This window comes from Hippoglossus stenolepis, chromosome 6, assembly GCF_022539355.2.
Source record: "Hippoglossus stenolepis isolate QCI-W04-F060 chromosome 6, HSTE1.2, whole genome shotgun sequence".
Classification (NCBI taxonomy): Eukaryota; Metazoa; Chordata; class Actinopteri; order Pleuronectiformes; family Pleuronectidae; genus Hippoglossus; species Hippoglossus stenolepis.
In genome coordinates, this window is record NC_061488.1 from 8,739,624 (window position 1) to 8,758,254 (window position 18,631).

Here is an 18,631-nt window from a genome sequence, read left to right on the forward strand (position 1 = left end):
GTTTGCACTCAGTGAAAAAGTATAGGCTCATTACTACAGCCACACGAGCAAATCTGGGTTTTATTTGAATGTTTACACTGGAACATTCAGCAGGGAATCTTTAACCAGGTCACATATCAACATATCCAAACGTACAGGAACCCAAAGAATGAACTTCCCCGATGCTGACGAGTGTTGCTGCTGGATTTCTGTTGGAGTGGATGGTGCGAATCCAGGCATCATCCATATGCAATAAGTTAGTCCTTTAATGTAATCGTACAAAATCAAACAAAAAATACTAATATTGTCCAGTAAATCATCAATAGTATCTTCTCCTTCCCGGCCTTTTAGTCCTGTGACGCTGCCATCCGTGTTCGATATTTGCCCGTCATCTCTTTCGGCAGCGGCGTGGTGCCAGGACACGGCACCTGGCCGTCCACCTGACAGATGCACTCCCTCAGACAGTACTTCTTTGGCCCGAAGTTTGCAGGGTTGGAGGCCTGCATCCTCGCAAGAGCCTCCGCTTGTAACACTTCTCTGTGAGCAGAGAGACAGTAAAATAAGTCATCTGGTCACTGCTGGAACAGGGCTGCGTTCAACAAAGTTCACTTAAACGTAAAAGTGTGTGCATTGAAGCCCCTGTTGTGATATGCAAGTGTTATAACTATGGCAGCTGAGAAGGCCATTATATGCGATTTCGTTGAAGGCATCTCGGGGGGGAGATGACCTGGTTTTAGACGCATGATAAATTCTTGTCTCCAAACATCTTTAACTGATGCGAACACGAAGCAGCAGCTGACACATCTGTAGACAACACAAGAATCAATTGTGTCCAATGCCTTTTGAATAGGGCGTGGTTTGTATACATGTCACTGCTGATTGGACAGCATCTCTGACACACCCACCGCTTGTTAACGGGTTTGAGCAAAAGTGACTTTCAACTTTGAAACCGTAGCAAAATGGTGATAAATGTTTTGAGATTCTCAGCAGACATTTTGAGATGTCACAGTTAAAACACAGATGGGTAAGAAAATAAAAAAGATAATGGCTGAATTCTATTTAGCTGCTTCTGTATCAGTTCCCAATTTTACTAGAGTAAATGATAATATATGTAACTAGCATGAATAATTACATCGACATAACTCATGATTGCCCCTGATCACCAGGATACAGTCATGTCAGTGTCGTGCAACAAGGACCGTGTGTAGAAATCAATCTGAAGATCTTACTCTGATTTGCCCACAATCTTCTTAACATGTTGTGAAATGAGTTTGAGGTCCTTCCCTTCCACGTCCACCAGCACCTGCTCCCCATCATCTGTAAGAGACAAGAGATTAGCCCGACTTGATGGAATAACACAGGTATAATGGTTATTATTATTATTATTATAGAGTTAAAAAAAACTGTTACAAACCCAGGTAGAACTTCAAGAACGGTGATGGAGTCATATTTTTGAACATCATTATTTGGACCCATGGGTTTTTGTACTGGATCTGAGGGATGTTGAAGAAAACAAACTTCCTGCAAAACAAAAAGGGACAAAACAAAGAATTGAAAGCAAACTTAAACACAAATCTTTAAATGTTACGTTAGTTTTCCTTCTCCATGACCCACATCACACCATGTGTATTCATCTTTGTTATCAAGTTAATGAAAATAACAGCGCATTAAAATAAAAGCATCTGTTTTTTGCATGGGTTGTATTTACTTGGTTTCTCTTTAGAAATGAAGACATGTTAAATATTTTCCTCTTTCTCACACACACACACACACACACAGTGTCGTGCTAGTAGTTAGCCGTTAGCTCTGACCTTGCTCCGTCGCTCAGCTCTCCGTGTGTGTTGTAATTCACCGTCATGATCTTCACTCTGTTCTTGAAGATGATGTCGCCTTTCTGCAGATACTCCAGCGTCCTCCTGATCGGAAACCTTCCCTTCATCGGCATCTTGAACCGTTTGTTTATTAACCTTTTATTCAATCACAGTCCAACATCTGACGTCGGCCTCTTTCCCCGAGTGTGTACCGGAGACAGCGGCGAGGTTTGATGACGTCACACGTGGAGCTGGTTGTCGTTTGTTTGTTTTTATCAATCTGTATTTTAATCACATTTATCGTTGAAACAAGAGGATAATAAACATTCTTACATCGTGTAGAATAAGGAAATATTTAAATAAATGATAATTAACTAGTGAAAATACTAATAAAACTATACTTTACTTTTCCTTAACTACAAAAATAAATCATAGTCCTGATTTATGTCAAGTACTATAAATCCATTGATACTTGCGCTATTGTAGCATAATCTATGTAATCTATAATAATCTGGAATCTCATCAAATATAAGTACAGATTAGATTAAAACAATAAATAAAATACACTATTGATCCAGTTACTTTATTCCGAGAGTTATATTTTTTCTAACAGACTTGAGGGAAGTATCTGTGTTCAATAGTAAAAGACTTCACCTAAATGCTGAGGTCAAATATGACTAATGTTGCTCATGTTGTTACCAAAGCTTTATTAAAGCTTTATTACTGTGATTATTGATTCTGATAAAAACCCTTTTGGCTCAATGTTATATTCCATTCCCTACCATAGGGGGAATTATCTCCGATTAAGGGAACTGTTGCATAAAAATAAAAGACCACAATGACATAAATAATTACAACAAAAAGCACAAACACTCAAACAATAATAATGATTAAAAAAATACCATAACACTCTCTGATCATGTACAGTTGCCAGCATGAACATACTCAGTCTTGTTGTATTTGATGAATAATTGTTTATTTCTTTTTATAATACGTGGCTTCAGAGAAGCCGGCCCCAGAGACTGGAATGCTGATACAGGAACTCAGTCGTTAATACATTTTGTCTTACATCTGCATTGGTGTGAGGTAGAAATGTAGGGTTGTGAGAGAAGAAAACATGAATATCTGAATTTCACAATCTCTTGTTTGAAGACGTACATTTTACATGAGCAAAAAATAATGGAGAAAAAAAACGACATTTAACACAGTATAAAACTTTAACCATGGGATACTCAATCCACAAAGGTGAATAAAAATGCACTAATACCCTCTAATGTGGGAGCTGCTCATGGTTGACACTGTAAAGCCACAACATTTAAATCAATATTTCTTACACAGCATTTAATAAAATGCACTTAAGCAACTTTGTCATGCACCGCAAAGCACTATAAAAAAATCATAACAATGCTCCTTATTAGGGCAATCAGCCACAACATTATAAAACCCCGCTTAAAAACAACATGCACTCATTTGAATGAAATTACATGAAAAAAGGTCATTTCACGCCAGTGTCTTTACAAACAGTCTGAAAGGGTTTTAAACCCGATTATTACAACTGACATTACAACCGACATTAACTTCACAAGACATAATAATTAACTTCTTTATATCCCCATCATCATTCATGTTGCTGTGGATCTTTCTTCTGAACCGTTACACAAGTGGGTAAACCAATGTTTCCAGATGGTCTTCAAGACATTCAGTGTTTCCCATACCATAACTTTGGGAGGGCAGAACGGCCCAACAAAAAAATTAATTGAAAAAGAGAGAAAATTCTTTAAAAAATCTAACACATGAAATTTTTATTTATTTATTGTACCTAATTGAAGTGCACTCGTTTAATTTCAGCTCATTAAGTCTGATTTACAGTCACATTTCTCTTCTCTCACATTTTGACAATTTGTTATGATAAGTGCAATAAAAACTTTCCAACAAGTGCAATAAATCTTTCTTAGACTTAGGATCAATACATCCCAACTGTCTGAAAGTTAGGCCAAAATATCAGCATTTTTGAAACGCAAGTTATCTGGCGACAGTGCCCAAGAGGTTCTCTCCCCAGTCGATGCAAGGGAAACACTGACACTGGAGACTGGCTTCCCAGAAGATCTATTCACTATTCTTCCTTCTTTTTTTTTAACCAGGGAAACCTGCCCAAAAGTACTTTAAGTACACTTAGTATGCAACTAGCAAATTTGTTTACAACAAATAAAAGTCTTTAGAAAACATAGAGAACACAAAGTTTTAGTCAGCATGAAGTCGAACGCCTCAGAAGCTGATTAATGTGCACTTAGCAGAAAACAAACAAAGCAGCATAGAACATAAGAAACATTTCTGAACCAAACATCTTCATAATAATGACTTAAAAGAAATATTTGCCACTGATAAATACGCATATAAAATGCAGACAGTTGTGACACTGATGCATCAGAAGGAAACAACACATATGATTGTCGTAGAAGGACAAGCGATGAGGTGATTGCACGGCTAAGTAAAGAAAGTTTAAGAAACATAATCATGAACAAATGTACCTTAACATGACAACTCTCTCAAACCTAAACTCTGCGATGTCATTCAATGTAAATACAGGAGAACTTAATCTGCGAATTTGTGATTTTGAGAATGTAAATTAAAACTGAAAGAGGAAATAAAATCAGAAACTGGTCACATTGTACTGAGCTATGTGGTCACTCAATGTTGAATACCTTGCAAATACATTGTTTAAATTAATGATTGAGGTTTAAGTTTCCTCATATACCTGATTGAAATAATCCCAACGATTATTTCAATTTATGTTGAAAGTAAAGATCTGTTCATTCGTGTCAAGTGTCACTTTCAAAAAAAAAGAAAAGAAGAAAAATTCAAATAAGTCACACTCAATCTTTTTCACTCAATCATTAATTATACAAGATCATACTGTACCAATGTTCAGAAAAGCAAAAATAAATAAATACTTTACTACTTTAAAGTACATTCTAAAAGAAAATACTCAGATTTATGATAATCTTAGAGATTAGAGTTTTTAAACACGTGAAAATCCAATTCTACATATCAAATTCCATCTAAGATCTTTAGATTCTGGTTTATTTATATATCTCGCCTTATATCTGCAAATGATTTATGCAATCATCATGAAAGCATAGTAAGGCTTAGATAAAACAAATTGAAAGGCTTAGGTCAAAGGGTAAAGTTCACACGTAACAAGCTTTAAGTGCTATAAAGATGTTGCAGGAAATGAGCACAGCTGCAGCTGAGGAGAATTCGTTTTGAATCTAATTCAGTGTGGCTGAATTTAGGCCAGAAACTCCAGACAACCACACGGTGTCAGCTCCAGAGAAGAATCCAGGTGTCATCCCAGTGCCAGATTGTACTAATCTACCAGGGATTCCTGAATGACTTTTCACTTTGCATCATTAGAAAACAAGGAGCTGCTGCAGCATTTTAGATCGGGGTTCAAAAATAAACCCACTGAGAGACAAAGAGAGTACCATCTTTAAATTGACAGTTCTGGGTCCTGGAGTGGTGGGATGTTATTCTGCGGCATCAGAGTCCTGGCTGTTATATTCAGCCGTCTCCATCTTGAGGATGTAGGGAATTATACTGTCAATGGAGACGTTACCTATCAAGCCAGTGAAGAAGAGCTCCTCTGTGATACTCGAGTTCATGAGGCGCAGGGCGGGGAGACGAGTCAGGATACGGGTCATCCTGGGGAGGCACAGACACAACACTTCCTGTCATTCTTACATTTTGTGTTTACTTGTTTGTTTGTTTGCAAATATGAGCTCCTTGTCTTTTTCCTCAGTTTGCAGTCATGGGTCTTAAAGAGCTTAATTTATGTCTGTTAGCCAGACACTTCAATCTTCTACATCCTCCTGCATCCTTCAGGGTTCAAGGTTCAAAACTGTCTTTATTGTTCCAGTTGGGGGAAATTGATTTGCAGCCAGGGTTAAAATCCAACTAATATACAACATGGACTGTGACCAGAACACATGGCACATGAAAACAATATGTCACTGATGTATTATTAGAAGATACTACTCTGAAGTAGCAGAGATAAAGTGCTTGTTGCTGCTGCTGATTATGTTGGGTGCCATTTTTTTACCTGTAGGTTCTATGTAAAAGATGCTGTTAATACCAACACATTACACAAGAACATAACTGATGTTATGAATGCCAATCTTGTTTGGTAGATAAGCTTGAAACCGCAGCTACAACAACAAACGTTGAGCAAAGAATAAGTGAAACGTTGGCATGTCTATAAAAACTGGCACATGCCTGTGAGAAGTGTTAATCTGTGATATACTGAGTCTAAGTGCTTCCTAGCCAGTAACACGGCAGAAACCAAAAGTGATTTATCTGCCAGTTAGCCTGTGAGAAATAGATTAAGTAGATATTGTGAAGATTTGACTCCTTATAATGTAATGTAGAATTACTTTCTACCTTAAATGCACGATGATCCAATACAATTCACTGTGTTCCTGCTTTAAGCTGCTGTGAGGAGGTTGTGCTGGAAGACTGGAGGTATGAATGTACCTGTACATGTCATCAGGATAAGTTTTCTGCACATAGTCCTGCAGCTCCATCATCGCCCTCTCCTGAAACGTCTCAATCTGCCCACTGCTGTCCACACCTGGGTGATCTGATGAGACAAACACAACTGTCATTCCACAAAATACTAAATATAGGCAGATTATTTAAGTTTCATTCTCTCCTCTATGGCATTCCTTAGATTTAACCGATCACAGCTATAGTGTCTGTTATAAATGAGATACTCCTCTTAGACTCACCAGGGCTGAACAGCACTATAGCCTTCAGGTAGGCGTATTCATAGCTGTCGGTCTCCAATCTCGTCATGCTGTTACAGAACTCCTGGAACTTCCAGATATGCTCCATCACCTGCTTCACCCTGTCCCCTGAAAGTTTGTCTGAGACAGAAGAAGATGTCTGGTTTGATGTATCAACATTCCTGATATCCTCACAGTCTTATTTATTTCGCTGTTTGAGCTTCATCTAACAAGGAATGTCCCAACAACAATCACGTCATCACTCTCAGAAGTTGCAATTCCCCATAACTCATCATGTCAGTAGTTGGGGAGATGCATAATTGACACATGGACAAAAATAAAAATGTCCAACATGGTGGTAAAACAAGTAATATCTCAAACTTTCATCAAAAATCTCCAGGACTTTCTTTGTTTAAGTAACATGTTTAAACGTCACATTTCTTCTCTCCTGTTTATGTCCTACTGTGAAGTGCTGACGAGGCCTGTGGTCCATACCATCCTGGATGCTGCTCTGAAGGTGGTTGATGATGGCAGTGAGGATGGTCGACAGGTTCATCACGTGAGCGCACTGAGCAAGACCCAGAGTGAACAGCTCATTCCAGCAGGCTCGCACAAGACTGGTGTTTGCCTCCTGACTGAAAAAGAAAGAGACAAAGAACGGTGGGTGAGAGCTCATAGATCGTTTCCTGTGACCGTCTTCATGTGTCAAATCCATTCTTACCCAAGAGCTGAGAAGGCAGGGATGGAGCGTGCCCAGTGCATGGATAGAAAGAGAAGCCTGGATGCTGATTCACAGATGTAGTGTACATTCAGATAATCGGGCATGGGGCTGGGCATGCTCAGCTGGAGGAAGGACGCAAGGACAGAGAATGAGGACACAAGAAAAGGATATTAAGGGGTGATAAGAAGCATACATGTATGTGTAACTGTAATGTCAAACAACTTGACACCTGACTGGGGATCCTTGTTGCATTTCAAACCTCTCTCTCTCTCCAAACATTTCATGTATGTATCTCAACTACCACTAAAATTATACTTTATAATATTGTACTTCACTACTACTGAACAACAATATGCAGTCAATATACACACATCATTTACAGACATACACATTGGTTACTTCCTCTTTAAAATACTGTATAGCCACGTGAATAAAGACTTTGTTTTTTGGCCATTAGCTTTGACCATCGGTTGACCGCACCCACCTTGAAGCCAACATGGCCGTCAGTGAGCAGTGGTCCCTCCACCTCAATGATGGGGGTCTCCTGGTCTCGACCAATCAGCTGGATTGTTGTTCCACTGACACACTGCGATTTCTCTGTCAGACTATGTCCGACCCGTATTTCAGGTGGGTTGAAGACTTTGGCCAGGGTGTCGAAGGCACTTTGTACACAATACACACACACACACACACACACACACACACACACACACACACACACACACACACACACACACACACACACACACACACACACACACACACACACACACACACACACACACACACACACTTTAGTTCACTGATTAGACAGAAAAGTTGGCAACATAAATGTTTCCTTCTCATTTACACATAATTTCTTTCATACCTGAGTGTAAAATCAAGACACTTAATTTCTTCAAATTTGTGATCAAATAATTAAATTTGTGAGCTCTTTCTTGTCTTGAGGTGATGTTCCGAACTTTTGGAAAAGTTTAGCTGTGTAAATCAGCAATGAAGCTGTAACTCTTTGTAATAAAATTATAACATGTAAATGAAATGAAAAAAGTAAATCATTAAATTGAAAAGTGGTAAAAATCATTGCAGATACTACAACCTAACATGTAATGCAAATGATAAGAAAGTGATATTAATGTCTACATTTATATATTTGAATGATTTCTTATTTTTACTACATCTGAATGGGTAAAATTTAACACAAAATCTTACGCTAGTACACAAGTAAGAAGACAATCATTCAGGAAGTCCTGGTTTTACCTCTAATTCTACATATTTTGCCTCAGTAGAGACAAACACTGACCCTTTAAAAATGTTCTGCTTCTGAATTAGAGAAGCTGGTCGGCCACTAACATGACACGTGACCCCGGGGCAGGCACATGCAAAGAAGACTTAGCAGAGCACCTGCTTAATAAGGTGAGTGATGACCATTTCTGATAGCTCTCACAAACACACTCCCCCTGACTGACCGTGTTATCTCGCTGGCAGATTGCTCCTCTTGTTGACTGTCTGAGGTGTCACCATTGTTTAGATTTTCTTTCAATGAGTCACTCAGGTTGGCCAGTGATGTCACCACATTAGCTAGTGTCCCCAAGTCGCCCTGACAAGAATCCATCTGAGAAGAGAAGAGCCAATGCAGATAAGTTTACATCATATAGGCCAAGGTCACGACACTTGATCCATTCTAGACACAAAATGTTTAAAAATGAGTGGCATGCAACAAAGAAAACTGTGAATGCTTCTTAAAACACACAAAGGACCTAAATAAAGAGGGGGTCTACTGTATATCAGCTCTAAAAGTAAATCTAGCATACAGCATTTGGGTCAAAACTTATTTCTGCTATGTATTTTACACGTATGAGAAGGAGACAGATATTACTTTGACTGTATCTGCAGAGACGTCTGTACCTTTGAGTCAGTGGCCAGCAGCAAAGTTCCATCACTTTGGATGACAGGCTGCTGGATGTTCACCAGCATCCCCTGGTCCAGCAGGCTGGATCTGCACATGACACAGAGCATTATCAAAAACCAGTTCACGTCACACTAAACAGCTTAGAAATAGAACAAGACACCCGTCTGTCATCCTGATTCCAACTGACCTGGAGCCGTCTGTCTCTGTATCTGAGATAAAGGTTGGGGTGGCGATGTGCGGACTGTTTAGGTCCTTACGAATGTAGATCTTCTGGGTGGAGGCAGCACAGTTGGCATGTTTCTCTCTGGGCACTACATCGATGGGTTTTCTCTCACTCTGAACAGCTGAAGACAAACAGTAAACAGACAAATGCAAAAGACTTTTTCTAACTGTTGTAAGTGCCGGGTTATAACACTAATAGTGATCAGTACTTTATTTATCCCAGAGGTAAATTGCATATAAAACCTTGAACTCAGTGTCCTTTTTAATTACCAGATTGGTCAAGAATGACAGAAAAACCAATAGGAATAATATGGTCTACCATTATTTAAAATATAAATGACTTCATTGGAAATGTATATCTCATTTTATTCAGTACTTCTTAGCTGTACATAACATATAAAATGACTGAAAACAAAAAGGGACAATAAGATCTACAATTATTCAATAGATGAATATCATATCACAGTTTACGCGGTAGTTCTCAGCCATATTTGACAATTCCCAGAAATATTATGACTCAATTAACACGACCTTTCTGTGGCAGAAATAGAAAAACTCACAAACATAAGGCCCCCAGCTATGGCTGTCGCCGATGCTGAGGTGTGAAGAGTATTAATACATGTTACTGTCTACTCCAGGCAAGACAAATTATCAAGATGTTTGTAGACATAATTCAAGGCTTTTTAAATAGCTTTTGAGACATTTTAGCTTTTTTTTTTGAGAGAACTGAGTCATTTCATGGATTGGGATGCAAACTCACAGTCAGTCTTCATCCCCATCTTAAGGCATTTGCTCAACCGACAGAACTGGCAGCGATTGCGGTGGTGTTTGTTGATGATGCAGTCCTGTTTGCTGCGGCAGCTGTAGGTCAAGCTCTTCCTCACGCTCCTCTTGAAGAAGCCTTTACATCCCTCACAACTGACGGCTCCATAGTGACGCCCTGAACACAGAGAAAAGTGCTTTAACAGTGTCCCAACATGGGTGAACTTACAGACACAATGAAGCTACATATATTTTTTGATTTATATCAGGAGGCATCAGTTAAAATACATACAGAACATCACATCTCCACTTGATGCACCTGTAAGCTTTAGTACCTGAAGCCTTGTCCCCACACACCAAACAGTACTCTATTGGCTGCGATCGGCTCAAGTCCCCCGACTGCCCTAACAACCGTTCCATTGACACTGGATCTGTGACAATCTGAAAAGCAAAGTCAAACACAGGCTGTTAAGTTTTCATTTCTCTTTAATGTCTGTTACAAAGTTATAAAAATGTCTGAATTACAGAAAAGTGTTTTTGCAGATGATTATGACATCATAGTGAATTTGACCTTTGACCAATTGGATGTAAAAAATCATCACTTCATCATTTTATTTTTATTTTATTATACATTTGTCTTCAATTGTAACATTGTCACACACCAAGGACTGATATTGTGGGCACAACTGTACCTGTATTCTTCCTGGCATCAGGTTGTCTGCAGCAGTGAAGATGAGCTGCTTAGTGCTGCGACTGTCTGATGAGGCCAGGATAACCTTGCCCGCCCCTGAGCTGTCAGCCGTAGTGAGAATGAACTGCTGCTTGGGAGCATTGGACGGGTTCATCGTGGTTACTATCTGGATCTTCTGACCGGTCTGCTGGTCAGTTACAATCTGATCAGGGTGGAGGAAGGAGACACAAAGAGAGGGAGGTGGAAATGAGCAAACACCAGTGGGGTTGAGGGGTAAAAACTATTTACAGTGAAGAGAGGAGAGTTGAGTCACATGTTGTGGCATCAACTTGATCATTGCTGCTGCTAATGCACTTAAGTAGAACAATGTCAACAGGCAGGTGCAGTGTCACATTATCTGATGCCATCTACACAGGCAGCAGTTACCTGTATTCGCTGTGGTGTTGTGGCAGGCTCAGTAGAGATGACCCGAAAGCGCTGCGGAGACTCACTCATCACTGAGTCTGATGGAGAGGATGACGCCTACGATTTACAAAACATTTCAACTACGGTAAACACATGGAAATTATAATCAGTATGTCTGCAACAGAAATATATTTCTATTGACTGTGTGTAAAGCATGAACACATTATTATAAAACACAACATTTTATGTCTCTGTGGAAAAATGTAATCAGCATTTACTAAGCACACAAATATTTTTTTATTTAAAAATACCCTTCATGTTTTGTATGGAACAGATCAGACTGCCAGCCAGTGTCCTTCTGCACACTCACCTCTGCCTCGTGCTCAGAATCCACTTTCTGCTGAGAGAGCAGATTCAGGCCCGTTGTCATGATGATGTAAGGTCATTAGTGAGGTCTGTTTGGAAAGACGCCACAGACATTAATCAACCACAAAGGGGCAAAACCGACACAGGAGAGCTGAATAATGCTGGGACATTTTCAGAAGAATAACGGTAATGCTTGAATATCATAGATACACAAAAAATATTTATACATTCTTCAATGTAATATTCTACAAGAACAGAAACCTTTAACAAAATGTGTGTGACAAATCCAATCTTGACATGACACCAGTGATAATCATCACAAGCTAAGTCAATGACCTCAGAGTCTGACCCGAACATGAGATTTATGTTTCACTGAGGAAGAGTAAAAACGCTGACAAGTGACAACCAGACTGCACTACACCCGGTAACGCAGGTGCACAGCAGATGTCCCCCCAGAGAAATGTATCATCTTCTACATGCACTACATCTTTCACTGGTCATATGTCTTTTAATGTAGGTCATAGAGAAATGCTTCTCATATTTATCTGAACAGTATACTATCCACAATAAGAAAAAATAGCAGCATTTTAAGTAGTTTCAACAGTTTAAATTGAATTGCCAAAAACATATTTTTTTGCTCTCAGGCCACTGGATGGTGTGTAAGAAGAAATACATAATGGATTCATTATTTTTAAACTAAATGTTCTTGACCTGATATTTATTAAATGTTGAAGTGCTAATTAAACTCTAAGAAACCGGGGCCATTCTTAATTTCTCCTCCTTCAGAGTCTTTGATGCAGCAGTTGTGTCTTTGCTCGGGTCCTGTCACAAAACATCACAATTTGCCCAGACTTTTGGACACAAGTGTCTTTTTCCAATTCATTTGAAACGTAGATGACAACTCATGTTGGACATTGTCAAATCTCTCCAACACAGTTTGGAATTAGAAAACCTGTTTATCAACTACACTGCGTTTTGGCATCTTACTCTGTAGACAGCATCTAGGGTAGCAGCTGACAATTATTGACATTAGTCTGAGTATTTTAATGATTGATTTTTTTAAATATTTAAAAAGGGCAAAGAAATTAGTATCCACCTGACTGCTTGACATACAATACACCCACTCACGTACTCTACCATTACTAATAACTCAATTAATTTGTCATTGCTGCTCCCTTCTTCTCTATCAGACTCTTTCTTATGTACAAATACTTTAAACATTGACAAACTTTTTCTTCTTATCAATGTTGTTAAAACTGTTATTTAGTTGATGTGTTCAGTTACATGCCACATCTATTGCACTTCCTGAGAGAGGGATCCCTCACACGTGTCTCTCTCTTTCAGGTTTCTACGTTTATGGTAGTTTTTCCTCACTCTTGTTGAGGGTTAAGGACAGAGGATGTCCCACCTTGTAAAACCCTATGAGACAAATTGTGATTTGTGAATACAGGCTATACAATATAAACATAATCAGTTTAAATATATGTCAAAGAAATGCATCCTCATATGACTTTATATGAGTGTTTTTTTAGACAATATTTTTCTGTCGCTCACCTAATCAGATAATCATCAAATCTTTTCAGTCCTAATAACACTTTGCCCTTCTATCGATTGCCTCTTTTCACCCCCCCAGGTGTCGGGGTCATAACAACCCAAACACTGACAGCATTACTGACTCATGTGCCTGCAGAGGGAAGCTGCTTGCTACTTCATAGTGTTCACTGATTGGCTCAACACAATGTCCATCAGAATAACCACCTTCCCCAAACACATCACACACAGCACGGAACAAAATGGAGAATGTGGCAGGCAGCCAATAACACAGGAGACGAATCCTTATGATAAATATATATATTAGTGACATTTTCATTACAGACATTGCAGTGCACGACTCTTAATGCGCCGCTGGTACATTTTAAAAAATACAGCTGGGGGTAAATAAACGTCATGGTTGTCTCCAGCCTGTCCCGTCCCCGTCCTGTGGCAAAGGTAAAAGGGTCGAGTTCATCTGCAGCGGCTCCATCTTTTCCCCTGCTCGCTGCGTTAGCTAACGTTAGCTTCACACAGTTAGCCTGCGCCAGGAGCCAACTCTACCCGTCTCTCGCCCGTTGTCACACCGGGATTAGCTCGGGTTATGTGCACGGGGCTGCCACGCGTTAACAATTAGATTAACTGTCTGTAAAGGACATCCGCGTGAGCCGTGCTGAGCCCAGCGTCCGTGCCCGGGTCCCGAGTTGCCGGAGACGGGGGCAGGGCAGGGAGCTCCGCAGCGGCTATAGCTAACAAGCTAACCCGGAGATTAGCTGCGCTGTTTTATGATCCAGTATCTCCGAGGGCTTTGTGCGCTTTTCAGCCCGGGACTGAGACTTACCTCCGGGGCACGGCGGCCGCGAATTTAGGACGTTCCTCTATTTTATAAAATGTTTGTTTTGGTTTTCTTCTGTTAAAGGTCATAGTTCGTGACCCCGCTCCGCCAGCTCCGGGATGATGGTTCAGGCTTTTTCCTTTTTTTTCTTCCTCTCCCGCGTCCCCGCGCGTCCCCCCCCCACCCGCGCGAGCCAGACACCGCTGACGTCATCATGTCTGGTGACCATATGGTTATAGATTATAGATGATCAAAAGAATAATAATTGATTATATATAACCAGCGGCTGGTATTAATGTGCAGAGGATTTACTGAATATAACCACGCAGCAGTGTAAAAGTAAAGATTGTGGTGGAACCTCTTCACAGTGTTTCAATACTTTAATGACAAAACAACTGATGATCAGTTAATCAAGAACACTATCAGCCGATTTATCAATAATCAAAATAGCCTGATTGATCGTTGCAGTCGTAAAATCACGTGAGGTTAGACTAGATATGACTTTAGAAATAATAGCTATAAATGAGACAGCTAAACCTCTGACAGAAGACACATTCATACTGTATCATGGTGTTTATAATGTCATATCCCCCTTATTCCACCGAAAACCTTCTGTAACTCAGGTGATAAACAAAAGGTCCTGCATGAAATTCAATACTTGCCACACAACTCAGTTGTTTGGAATTTGCCCATGATGAGACAACAATCACAGCATAACACAAAACAAGAAGAAAAAAAACCACATAACCCAACTCCCCATAAAACATAACCTACTTCTGTGGAAGTAAAATACAGAATAAAACTAAATAAATGCCCTATATCCCCAGAACACAAGTTTAATCAGCAGATTGCACTTTATGTATATGTCATATCTGACTTTGTTAATACTGAGGGATCAATGCATTTTATTGTTGTAGTTCCTGGAGGTGTAGTTTATTCAAATCACTTAGATGGGCCTGACCCTTATGTTGGGTCAGGCCCATCTGACACACAGGATCCTTTGAGTTGTGAACTGTCCTGATTTGCATCTCTGCAATAGACAGACAATAGACAGTATAGAGGCTCGCTTCATATTTACATCCATCACATGCTTGTGCTTGTTTGACCTCCTCTTTCATTTTAAGGAAATGTAGTCCAATGTCAGCTAAAGAAAGAGAAACGAGAGAAGGAAGAAAAAGAAGGAGAAAAAGAAGAAGGGAAAATAGAAGAGATGGATATATGGATAGATGGATAGATGGATGCATGGATAGATCTGTGGTGTACTGTACATGCATTACCACTAAATGACCAGCAGGTGTCGACATGCACCACCTGGTGCGACAGGGGAACGAGCGCAAGGGAAAGCTTCACATCCAGTGAACTAGCAACAAAACAACAATAACATAAATACATAAAATAATAACGATCATATCCCTGTAGAATACTTATCATCATCATCATCATCCTCATCATCATCATCATTGTTATTATAATAATAATACTTATTATTATTATTATTATTATTACTATAATTATTTTTATTATATTATTATTTTATTATAGTCCTGTCATACTTGTTATTGTCCTGTCATACTTGTTATTGTTACCAATATTTACAGTATACGGTTATGCTCCCTGTTGCCAGCCCCCCAGTTCAGCGCATGCAGGGTGGAGGGGCTCCAGCCGGCCTGCAAACACAAGGTGAAGCCTGATAAGAAAACCGTTGGGTCCTAGGTCAGATATTTTCTCGGTCGTAAACTTATAGCGACGTATTTCTTCTCAGGGTTTGATATTATTTATGGACCCAGATGGCATGATTCTGTTACTGCGTCTCCAAATTCCAGTAGAAGAGATGCTCAAGAACCCGCACATATATAATCGGGATGAGTGTGTTGGTGCAGCCGTGTGAAAAATATCATGCATCGTCTTTTATCGACAGGGGGCATTCAATAGAAAAATCTGCAGGTCACATTAAATCTATGCGCCGTGCATGGGCTGCATGGTGCGCATACAGTCGTGGATCAGGCCATATACGCAGCCCAGTGACCGGGAAATAAAAAGCTGCTCCGCACAAGCAAAAAGCCACCGCATCATCAGAGACGAGCATCTGGACGTTTCAGCACAGAAGGGTGGAGTAAAGAGCCAGAGCAGCTCCGGGCTGTTGTCGAGCGTCTCCTTTGCGCAGATGCACAGATTCCCCCAGCTCTGTGAAAACGGACCGAGCTGCAGCATCAACACAAGAGAAGGTACAGGCTCTTTTTTTTTTTTATTTGACTGCATCACTGTCTCCTGCTGCTGCTGCTGCTGCCCCTGCTGCTCTGGATACAGTCCGAGCAAAGAAACCGAGAGTGGAGCAGACGCGCAATTACGCAATGAAGGGCGAGCGCTTCTAGGGAGACAAGACAAGGGAGAGACGGGGGGGACGGTGGGGGGAGCTGTAGCAGCCATCGCGGTCTCCAGAGCTGAGGTCGGTCATGGTGGGACGGGGACTCTGGGTTTGTAAACCCCGGCTCGGGAAGCGAGGGAGCAGGTTCGGGGTTCTGCCCTTTCTGTGCGCCGCGGCGGTGTGCGCGGCGCTGCTGGCCCTGCTCTTCGTGGACCTCATCGAGTCATGGGTCACCTCCAGGAACATGAACACCGTGGTGGAGCCGCACGCCGGCATCATCCCCCTGCAGAGCGTCCCCCCCGCCAGACCCGAGGAGTTCCTGCTCATGCCCAGCCCGCTCGTGTGCCAGCGTGCCAAGCCTTACCTCATCACCATGGTCACCACGGCCCCCGCCAACCAGAGGGCCCGCCAGGCCATCCGGGACACCTGGGGAGGGGAGGTGGAGGTGAGGGGCCTGCGGGTCATCACCCTCTTCATGGTGGGTGTTGCGTCTGGCCCAGGACTGGCCAAGCTGCTGATAGAGGAGGCCAGGGAGCGAGGGGATCTGGTCCAGGGCCGGTTTTTGGACACCTACTCCAACCTCACCCTGAAGACCCTGTCCATGCTGAGCTGGGCCCGCAGATTCTGCCCTCAGGCCCACTTCATGGCCAAAGTGGACGATGATGTTCTCTTCAATCCCAGCGCCCTCCTGCACTTCCTGAACAAGAGCCGTAACCCCTATGAACAAGGAGACCTGTACCTTGGCAGGGTGCATCTCCATGTGGCCCCAGACCGTGATCCAGACAGCAAGCACTACCTCCCTTCAGGTGCCTACCCTCCCTCTGTCTTCCCAGACTATTGCAGTGGCACGGCTTACGTTCTGTCCCGCTCTGCATTGCTCAAAATCTCCATGGCAGCCTCTGCTTCACCTTTATCCACACCTCTGCCCCCTGAGGATGTGTTTGTGGGTCTATGTGCCCGGACTGCTGGCGTGCTACCCTCACATTGCCCTCTCTTCTCTGGTGGTCCAGGCGTTCCCTATGGGCGCTGCTGTTACCAGGCCATGGTGTCCATCCACCACATCCCACCCAGGGAGATGCTGCACTTCTGGGCCGACGTTCACTCATCTCCTCCCTGCTCTTGGCTGAGTCTTCGTGCTTCACTGGGGGTGTGCAAAGTCAGGGCGATGCTGGGGTCGGCTCTGGGGCTGGAGCAGGGGTTGTGAGGGGTACCCGAGCAGGAGAACAGGAACCAGTGGGGCTGTGCCTCGCTTCAATGCTGTGAACAGCGCAAGTGCTCTTCATATTGTGAAGCTGCACTATGTGTGCACTGAGAAAATGGCAGTTTATTTTTATAGCTTTATTTTTTTAAACACTATTTAAAAGGCTTTTTTTTTTTTTTTTGCAGAAAAGGAGACTATCAGCTGGTAGTGTGAAGAATCTCATCTTTAAAAACCTCACTAGACTGTTACAGCATCCGGCATTATTACATTGACACATACTGTAGATGTAGAACAAACAACGTTGGCATGCTGATAGTGTATAGCCAGGAAATAAGTACTTCTATTGCCATGTAAGGTCCGACATCTATAAGCTGCTGCTGTTATATGTGTAGTTTACCACCACTTAAATTGTACATGATAGTCTATTAAGGTGCTTAAATGCATGTCTCCAAAAAACAGTTCAATTGGACTCACAAAATGCATATGTAGGCAGTATATGTAGGTAGGAAGTAACGAACATTAAAAAAAAAAGACTATCTTCAAAAAGAATCACCTCAGTATATGAAATTACTATTTTGACATCTAGTAATAAGGACATGGTGGTACATGCATCCACGGGGCATTGATTGTTCTGTTGGAGACATTTTGGCTCAGTAATGCTGCTGCATCAAAAACAACAGTGAAGATGATGTAATACACGGCTACTAAACGCTATAAAATGCCATAAAATGTGATTTCAGTATTTTGAACCTCTCGTCTGTAACGGTGAGATCAACCATGAAGTCAAGTGCGAATGAGAGTTTTGTGCTGATGTATCTAGACTGGGGTTTAGTCTCTGCTATTAGTCAGTGTGACATGATGAGTACATTTTTAAAGTTTGCAATATGTTAAAGATCAAGTGTCAGGCTGTCTTGTTCCTCCGGTAAACATGGAGGTCAGTGTGTTTACACTCAGGAAATATAGGTACGAATCCACTACTGTCACAAATAAACCTCTGTATCCGAACTTAGTGTTGCCTGGTTTCTTTTTCAGACAAACACACATAATACATAG

The 18,631-nt window shown here is 41.3% G+C and overlaps 3 protein-coding genes and 1 long non-coding RNA gene across 5 annotated transcripts; 2 read left to right on the forward strand and 2 right to left on the reverse strand.

Moving 5' to 3' along the window:
- Positions 1 to 42: 42 nt before the first annotated feature.
- Positions 43 to 2,023, reverse strand: mrps25 (mitochondrial ribosomal protein S25). Its single transcript, XM_035158966.2, has 4 exons — positions 1,791 to 2,023; positions 1,394 to 1,500; positions 1,209 to 1,296; positions 43 to 516 (listed from the first exon to the last, which is right to left on the reverse strand). The coding sequence occupies exons 1-4, from the start codon at positions 1,922 to 1,924 to the stop codon at positions 327 to 329; spliced, it is 519 nt and encodes a 172-aa protein (XP_035014857.1). The 5' UTR covers positions 1,925 to 2,023; the 3' UTR covers positions 43 to 326.
- Positions 2,024 to 2,741: 718 nt separating this feature from the next.
- On the reverse strand, positions 2,742 to 14,168 carry nr2c2 (nuclear receptor subfamily 2, group C, member 2). Of its 2 annotated transcripts, XM_035159684.2 has the most exons (15): positions 14,019 to 14,168; positions 11,652 to 11,736; positions 11,303 to 11,398; positions 10,878 to 11,078; positions 10,521 to 10,626; positions 10,184 to 10,363; positions 9,389 to 9,545; positions 9,198 to 9,288; positions 8,759 to 8,904; positions 7,777 to 7,954; positions 7,293 to 7,414; positions 7,067 to 7,206; positions 6,575 to 6,712; positions 6,321 to 6,426; positions 2,742 to 5,492 (listed from the first exon to the last, which is right to left on the reverse strand). In XM_035159684.2, the coding sequence occupies exons 2-15, from the start codon at positions 11,709 to 11,711 to the stop codon at positions 5,318 to 5,320; spliced, it is 1,896 nt and encodes a 631-aa protein (XP_035015575.2). In that variant the 5' UTR covers positions 11,712 to 11,736; positions 14,019 to 14,168; the 3' UTR covers positions 2,742 to 5,317. The 2 variants fall into 2 exon arrangements, 1 of the variants encoding a protein (XP_035015575.2); XR_004697065.2 differs by lacking the exon at positions 2,742 to 5,492 and having other exon boundaries at positions 7,035 to 7,206.
- Positions 14,169 to 15,484: 1,316 nt separating this feature from the next.
- On the forward strand, positions 15,485 to 18,583 carry LOC118111247. The gene is made up of 2 exons (XR_004697064.2): positions 15,485 to 16,237; positions 17,764 to 18,583. It is a non-coding gene; the product is annotated as an uncharacterized LOC118111247 (long non-coding RNA).
- Positions 16,231 to 18,583, forward strand: b3galt4 (UDP-Gal:betaGlcNAc beta 1,3-galactosyltransferase, polypeptide 4). The gene has a single exon (XM_035159680.2). It carries the CDS (start codon positions 16,466 to 16,468, stop codon positions 17,579 to 17,581), a length of 1,116 nt encoding a protein of 371 aa, XP_035015571.1. The 5' UTR covers positions 16,231 to 16,465; the 3' UTR covers positions 17,582 to 18,583.
- Positions 18,584 to 18,631: the final 48 nt, after the last annotated feature.

Excerpts from the sequence above, each read along its gene's own strand:
- mrps25 (XM_035158966.2), bottom strand. The coding sequence starts at position 1,924 with ATGCCGATGAAGGGAAGGTTTCCGATCAGGAGGACGCTGGAGTATCTG. Across the intron at positions 1,501-1,790 it reads GAGCTGAGCGACGGAGCAAG|GAAGTTTGTTTTCTTCAACA; the intron begins GTCAGAGCTAAC and ends TTTGTTTTGCAG. Across the intron at positions 1,297-1,393 it reads GTTCTTGAAGTTCTACCTGG|ATGATGGGGAGCAGGTGCTG; the intron begins GTTTGTAACAGT and ends TGTCTCTTACAG.
- b3galt4 (XM_035159680.2), top strand. The coding sequence starts at position 16,466 with ATGGTGGGACGGGGACTCTGGGTTTGTAAACCCCGGCTCGGGAAGCGA.
- nr2c2 (XM_035159684.2), bottom strand. The coding sequence starts at position 11,711 with ATGACAACGGGCCTGAATCTGCTCTCTCAGCAGAAAGTGGATTCTGAG. Across the intron at positions 7,415-7,776 it reads ACGGCCATGTTGGCTTCAAG|CTGAGCATGCCCAGCCCCAT; the intron begins GTGGGTGCGGTC and ends TCCTTCCTCCAG. Across the intron at positions 7,207-7,292 it reads CCTGCCTTCTCAGCTCTTGG|TCAGGAGGCAAACACCAGTC; the intron begins GTAAGAATGGAT and ends TTTCTTTTTCAG.